Genomic DNA, 7,957 nt, shown 5'->3' with positions numbered 1-7,957 from the left:
GTTGTGCGGTGCTTCAAATTTTTGTTCCATGTGCCCTTTTTTTTAACTTTGAGCACCTGCCCCTCCAAATGTCTCTGCACGGCCCTGTGGAAGAGGTGTGTTCAGATAATAAGAACCTGGAATGACCTGATCCGGCTCATCAGCAGGTTAAGAACTGTGGCTCTGCTATTCCCTATTTGACCACCAGAGGGAGCCATCCGATCATAATTGAAATAGCAGCAAGGTGATTTATGAGATTTCCTGAAGCAGGTAAACCTCAGAATTAATTTTCCGTCCCTCATCGTCTTCATATGCATTCATCATAACCACAGCAAGGTTTTTACTCATTTATTACAGACTATTAAACTAGATTACATTTAATTTTTAGTCCCAAATTGTGAGCTAAAAATAAACTATTCAGAAGTACATTAACCTTTAGGTGACCTAACTGGATAGGAAAAATAGTTAATCAAGCATCCCCTCCTCTCTTGCTATTTATTGTAGATCTCTACCTCAAAATATTAGGAAAAACTTTTATTTCAATTGAAGTGGGCTTAAAAAGCTCAGGAACAAAACCCATTTCAGATTAAATATGAAACAAACCGCTGCTATGCCAGCAACTGTGACGTCACAACAACTGCAAATATGATTAACATCGACTCATCTTGTTGGAGCGGCCACTCCGGTGCACCTGAGAGGGAGCGTGCAGGCTCCTCTGATGTGCTCCGTTTGCCCCACAGGGGGTTTTAATACATACATCAGCTCCCCGCGGCCTCTCCTCCGCGGCTCAGACAAACACAGCAGCCACCAGAGGAGACGCCGCTCGCTCTCATTTGTCATAGTCACCATTTCTTTCTGCCACCAGCCAACAAGACGCCGGGGATTAGAGCGTTTCTAACAGAGATCTACTGCTGCACTGCTGTTAACTGCCTCGGCTTTGTGCTGCTTCAGCTGAGCGATGGCATAGGAACTGTCCCCACGGCCACACGGCTCCCACATGTGGGTTCAGCTCAGACAATAGAATCTTTTCAGCGGTGATCGTATCGCGGCGTTTAACCTTTCAGGTTGTGCGGCATTTCCAGCTTTGCTCCTGAGACATTAGGAGGTTAAACGTGGTGAGATGGACATTGATTGGATGATCAGGGAAAGACTCCTGCCCCCAGTTATCACGGAGCATCAGCGTGTCCTATGAGGATCTCCAGTTTGTTTCTCTAAGGCCAAATGCAGCAAACTATCACATTTTGAATATTATAAATAAAATTTAAATGTACTTTTTGTTTCAGTAATTTGAATTTTTTCTGTTTTTTTTTTTATTCAATTCAATTTTGAGTTTACAGATTTAGAAATATTTGTTTAAATAAGAAAGTATCAGCAAAAAACGATGTTTACTTTAAAAAATGTTTCATTGAAAGAGTTTGGAAAAATCATATAAATATGATAATTTAGTCAGCAATGTATGTTTAAAGTCGACCGGGCGTTAGCATTAGCCGTCCTATGGGAAATCCCATCAAACGTTAGCATCATGCTAGCAGACTATATCTTAATGTGCTAAATCGATCTGTATTTTTATGAATTGATTATTATTTGTTAAGCTTAAATTGATTCAAACTGATTTTATCAAGCCAGCCCTGAAAAAAACGTTCCATTTACAATAATGTTGGTAAAAAAAAGCCACTTGTAAACATTCTGAGGTTGAACTTTTCAATGTTTTAGCGTTTTTTTCTTTTTTTACATAAAATAATTTCCTCCTTCCATTTATAACTATTTATTCTTTGCACAATAAACAGAACCTTTCTGACGGCTTTCTGTTCATACAATTTTTTTTACAGTTTTTTTTTGTAATTCTGTCTGTCAGAAACAGTCAGCTTCACAGACTTAAGATATAATTTTAAATGTAAATGCATTGTAAGGTAAAAGTAAATAATTCTGCGATGACTTTTCTTTTTTATTGTTATTGTTTGTACCTCTTTAGTTTTCTCTGATCTCTAAGATGTGGAGCATCAGCCTCTCCACACACTGATATATAATTATATAAGAATAATCAGTTATTGGGCTTTTAGGGAGTAAAGCTTCAGCACTTACAAGGCTAACTTTTCTGATTATTAAACTGCTAGAATGTTTGATTTGACCAAAAATGCTGATTCCATTTGTCTGCACTGAAGGTTGAGCACGGTTCACGTGCACAGACGGCCTGTCTCTGCATCCGTAACACCTTTGTGTTCGGGCTGAGTCGAGGTGAAACAGAGTTCAGCAGACAGAAGGAGGCGCTTGACTCCCACAGCGACTCCTTCTCCTCCTCGCCGGTCAGCGTGTTTCTCTCCTCCTAATGAATGAGAGGTCAGTCTATGAAATGAAGTTATAAAAACTGTCGGCTCATCTTTATTCAGGCCGAGTCCAGCAGATGCAGACGGGTGATTTCCTCTCCCCTCCTTTACTCTAATCGCCTCTCCTCCCCTCCTGTCTCCTCTCCTGTTTTATTGTCTCCTTTCTTTTCCTCCTGTTTCCTTTCCTATTGTCTCCTCTCCTCCTGTTTCTTCTCCTTATTTTCCTCTAGTTTTCACTCCTCTCCCTTTCTCTTGTCTCCTTTCCTCTCCTCATTTCCTTTCCTAATCTCTCATCTCATTTTCTTTCTTCACATCTCTTTTCCTCTCCAATTGTTTCAGTTTTTCTCTCTTGTCTTCTCTTTTTTTCCTCTTGTTTCCTTTTCTCTCCCCTCATCTCCTCTTGTTTCCTTTCCTTTTCTCTCCACTTCTTTTATTTTCTCTAGTCTCTTCTCTTTTCCTCTTGTCCTGTCTCTTTTTTTTCTTCTCGTCTCCTCTCATCTTTTCGCCTTTCCTCTTTTAAAGTTAAAGTCCCACTATTTGGGTGCGTGAAATTTGTTCTCCGCATTTGACCCCTCCCTTAGGGGAGCAGTGAGCTGCAGACACAGCCGTGCTCGGGAACCATTTGGTGGTTTAACCCCCCAATCCAACCTCTTAATGCTGAGTGTCAAATGGCACTGGGTCCCATTTTTAGTCTTGGGACGACTCTACCGGGATTTGAACCCACGACCTTCCAATCTCAGGGCGGACGCTCTACCACAAGGCCACTCTCATCTCCCCTCTTTTCTTTGTCTTTCATCCTCATCAGCCCTCTCCATCACTCCATACTTCACTCCTCTCCTCAGCTGCTTCCTTTTTAACACCTCCTCATAAAATAACTCCCTCTGACGAGTCTTACTGGGTTCATTTCTACCTCTGGTGTAAACGTTTATCTCTCATATAAGCTAACAGGATCTGCGATTGTAAATGTTTTTGTGGATTTAGGGTTTATGTCAATTCAACTGACAGGAAATAACTTTTTCACTCACCTCACATAGTAGAACTGTTGCTTCCACCTTAAAACACAAACTGCTGTCTTTTGCTTTTAAAGGCCTTCCTGCATGTAAAGACTGGTACAGTGACATTTAGAAACTGGAATTATTTTAAGAATATTAGTTCCATTTTTTGGCATTAAAAAATAATACATTTAACACAGGCAGCAGTATAACTCTAACTCCTCTCTGGATGTTGGTCTGCTTTCTTGTGATTGGTTGAGTATGTTTTGCTCCTGCAGAACTCCATGTGGTTCTTCCAGGAATCTGAGGTGGTGAAGCTTCACTGAAGCCTTCAGGTCGTGATCCGTGAAGGTGAAACCACTCAAGACACTGAAGCTAACACGCTTGTGTTCAACAGTAAATATTTCTGAATGTTTTGATTCACATTTTTCCTCTAAGAACACCAGAATCAGCAGGGATGCTTCAGATATCTCAACAGGTAATTTCCTCAATCGTCAGTTTGAGTGTGTGCTAAAGTGTCTTCCCAGCCTCCTCCTTCCCCAAACCAGAGTTTAGCCTCAGCCTCCATTACAGACAGGATGAAAGACAGCTTCATAGAGAATAACACATGAAGAGAGGCCATTAGTGGGAAGGCTCACATCGGCTCCAGCCGGAGAAGGAAGGAGGATGTAGTTTAATGGACGTCTTTCCTACTGAGCACAGACAGAAAAAAAAAGAAAGAGATTTGCTCTCCTCCTTCTCTTCTTGGTTCATTCAATATCAGCGGCGGCCAGCTTGGGAAGGAAATGCATCGATTGAAATTTATATTTAAAAAAGAATAAAGTAATAACATTCGGTAGTAATCTAAAAGGCAGAAGATGGAGTTTCGTCACTGGCTTTGTGCCCAAGAAGTAAATGTGTTTGCCGGCAAAATGCCAGAGTTTAAAGGCGTGCAGATAAACATCAGTGTGTATGGGGGGGGGGTTAAAACGAAGCATTTGTTGTCGTTGAATATGAGCTTTTTGTCATTTTAAGATAATTGTGCAGCTATAGAGGGAGTGAGCTGACTATTAATAGGAAAGTCAGATAAACTGGGATTACATTCTTTTGCGAAGTCCTTTTTTTAGAGTTAAAATGTTCTGTTTCTGCCCTAAAAGTGAGACTGTGTTGTGAGAGAAGGAACTCCTTTTTCTGCAGCTGTTTGACTGACCTCTGGTGCTCCAGGCAACACAAAGCAAACCAAAGGCAGCTTCCAGCTTTTGCACTCAAGGTCATTTTTCTCTTTGTGAGCGCACAGACAAAAGACTCAAAAGCCAGTGTGTTGAAAAGCTTCTCCAACACCGATGACACCTTGTTTAGTCACCTAGCTTACATGAAAAAAAGGAAGAAACCAACAAAGCTGTAGAATATTGGAATTATGTACAGAAGCCCGAAACAGCCTGCCCTACTTCTTTTTGTTTTGTTTAATCTCTTCGATCGTTCAAACTATCAATCGTTTTCTTGTTGTAACGAGATATTATCTTGTTATAACGAGAAAACAAACTTATTTTTCTCCAGAAAACGAGAAACCGCCTCACTATTGCCAGAAAAAAATGTTTTTTTTCTCAAGAAAAGGAGATAATAACTTGGTAAGTCGTGGTGTTGGTTGGGGTCTTTTCTAATTACAATCTTATGCTGTTTGGACTGTTTGAACTGGTTACCTGGTGGGGGGCGGCCATACTTCTTCCTAACTTAATTATTGGGTCAGTGCTGGTGTACTGCAAAAGGAGAAAGTGGAAAATACTAGAGGAATACACGTCTTTGGAGGATTATGGGAAAAATCTGGTTCTGTCTCCTTGACTGACCGGACTTAAAGATCGAGGCTTTTGGGGTTCGGGTCAAAGACAGTGGAGCATAAACAGGAGTTCAAACAAGCTGAGGGTCGAGGCCAGCACAGAGTGAGAGACATAAGATTTATCTTCATTTTGGGAGTCACCCATTCGTTTTCTTTCACTCATCCAGCAGTCCAAGCTAAGATGATCAGACTTTTTTCTCCCTTGCCACTTCCTTCAGCCCCTCCAGGGGAACCCCGAGGCGTCTCCAGGCTAGTTGAAAGCCTCTGATAGTCTCTCCAGAGTATCCTGGATCTTCCCCAGGACTTCCGCCCAATGGGTCATACCTGAAACAGCTTCCCAGGGAGGACACCTTAACTGGTTCTTCTTAATGTGGAGGAGCAGAAGCTCTACTCCCAATTCTCTCCAGGTGACCGAACTCCTCACTCTATCTCTAAAGTCACCCTCAGCCGTTTGTAGTCGAGATCTTGTTCTTTCAGTCACAACCCAGAGCTCACGACTACAGCTGAGTACTAGAACGAAGACCGACCGGTAAAATGAAAGCTTCAGTTTCTGGCTCAGCTCTGTCTTCCCCACAGTGGACCGGGACAGCGACCACATAACAGCGACATCGCTTCAGTCCGCCGGTCAATCAGATCTTCCCTCACTCATGAACAAGACTCCAAGATACTCAAACTCCTCCTATTGGGGCAGGAGCACCCCACCCAGACTTGGTGTTGCTGATCCTCATCCCAGCCGCCCTAACTGCCCCAATGCATGCTGGGGGTCTTGGCTCGATAAAGCCAATAGGACAACATCATCTGCAAAGAGCAGAGAAGAAATCTTGTGTGGAGAATTAACTTTGGACTTTTTACGTTGGACTGTTGGTGGACGGAAAAAATGATAAAATAGATTTTAAAAGATTATTGATTAATCTATGAGCTATCTAGATTTTCCTAACGGACATTATAAGCTAGTATTTGTCACTCTGGTGGCAGTACGATCCATCGTTTCAAGCGTCTCCATAACTCAAAGCTGGAATCACACTGGACAGAACAAGAATCTCCAGTTTCCCGGTCCGTCTGCCTACCTTTGTGTGTAGCATAGAGGGCTGCAAAGGTGACGACGAAGAAGGTGGTGGAATATTTCCCAGCATTCACCAGGTGTGGGAAAGCCCTCTTGGTGTCGCGGTAACGCCTCAGGCACTGGATGAAACGGACCCAGGCGGGCAGACACTGGATGATGGCGCGCAGGCCGTACGAGTAGCTGTGGCACACGTGATCTAGAACAAGGACAACGTTTTTGCACAGAAAAGTGACCTTTGTGTGGCCAAATTTTGTTTTTCCTGATCTTTAATCAGAAGCGGCTGAATCGTCACTGCTGGTTAAGAGGACCGTTATAAAGTCTCATATTTTCTGTCATTGTTTGGACTAATATTTGTGCCTCTTTCAGATCACCAGGAGGCAAAACAGCCAGTTTGAAGTCATTGTATTAAAGGGCAGAAAATAATTCAGGAAAGCACCAACATATTCATCCACAGTGTGATTCTAATAGATTCTTTTATCAGTATGAATTAAATCAATATTTATTGTACTTCCATGCAAGTCATAAACTTTCTCTCTCTTTTTTTTTGGTTTTATTTGTGTGAATCTTCAAAGTTTCAGCATTTAGACACATAACTTTAATTTAAAAATTAATGATTCAACATCTAGAAATCATAGAAATAATTAAAAGTCCCACTCTGAACATCGTTTGATCTTTTTTCAAAGCGTTCCCAGTCGTCTTTTAATTATGATTTTGCAGATTTTAGCCGAAATAAAAAAGCTGATCTCATAATTTTCTTTTTACATGTCCTCCATCATCAGAAAAATGCCACAAGAACATGTTAAAAACACAATTTTAATAAAAGTTGGTCTATAATAAAAAAATAAAACCGCAAAGTTTAATTTGAGGAAAGTAAAAATCCAAATTTCTACTGTGTTTTTTTTTTAGCGATAAAATGCTTCCTAGTCGCACCTTCAGACTCGGGCAGCAGCCCCTTGCTGTTGCTCCACTGCAGCTCAAATATGTAGAAGCAGACAAGATACTCCAGATCCATGAGGATAAACACCAGAGAGTTGAGCTGATCCGCCAGCCAGAAGTCTGCAAACTCCACCCGATGGAACGGCGCTGTGAAGACACGGAACTGGGAAGGACAGGAAACAGAGGAGGAAATGTCAAACGACCTCATGACTTTGAAAGCAGCGACTTTCCCCCAGGATGGCGGTACGGTGGAATTAGGTGAATAATTGGAGTGCAGCTCTTCTATGGTAAACTGGCTTATCGTTCCACCACAGGAAACTCCAACAAGTCACGGTAAATAATGATGGTGTTATTTATGTATTCATTTGAACATGTTATACGGAACAGGAAGCTACTGTAAACCAATACAACACCGCTTGACTTTTTCAATTTTCCCCGCCGGCCACATCTGACATTCAGGGGCGACTGTACACTTACTCCGCTTTCACTGCAAATGCCAAAGATCTTTTTTCATTTGTTTTAGAGACATCAGCTTCATTGGCTGTTTTTCTGCACCTGTCAATCAAAGTAGGTATTGATTGATGATTAAGTGTCTGAAGCTTAAGCCTGCCTGCTGCACTCAGGTAATACGGTCTCCTGAAAAGAGCTGTAGATCCTGCAGCAGGTTGAGGGAAAACACGCAGAAGAACAAAGGATGTTGACATCAAACTGGAGCGCTTGGATAAAACCACAAACTAAACATCCCTCACAGCTCAATCCACACGGCTGACGATCAGAAATTCATGTTTGATGGGATATTTTCAGGGAACGGTTGCAGGATGGGGAGTGTGTGCAGTCTTATAATTAGTGG

The 7,957-nt window shown here is 41.8% G+C and overlaps 1 protein-coding gene across 1 annotated transcript in view; it reads right to left on the bottom strand.

The window, feature by feature from the left end:
- xpr1a (xenotropic and polytropic retrovirus receptor 1a) overlaps positions 1–7,957 on the bottom strand; it is an 86,826-nt gene that overhangs the window by 7,040 nt on the left and 71,829 nt on the right. Inside the window, exons 10-11 of the mRNA XM_024278941.2 lie at positions 7,102–7,270; positions 6,176–6,367 (exon numbers count right to left, since the gene is read on the bottom strand). Of these exons, the coding sequence (XP_024134709.1) occupies positions 6,176–6,367; positions 7,102–7,270 (361 nt within the window). The remainder of the gene's footprint in view (positions 1–6,175; positions 6,368–7,101; positions 7,271–7,957) is intronic.

The sequence above is a fragment of the Oryzias melastigma genome, linkage group LG4 (assembly GCF_002922805.2).
Source record: "Oryzias melastigma strain HK-1 linkage group LG4, ASM292280v2, whole genome shotgun sequence".
Lineage (NCBI taxonomy): Eukaryota > Metazoa > Chordata > Actinopteri > Beloniformes > Adrianichthyidae > Oryzias > Oryzias melastigma.
The sequence above is the reverse complement of the archived record's forward strand: the minus strand, read 5'-3'. Positions and strand labels throughout refer to the sequence as shown.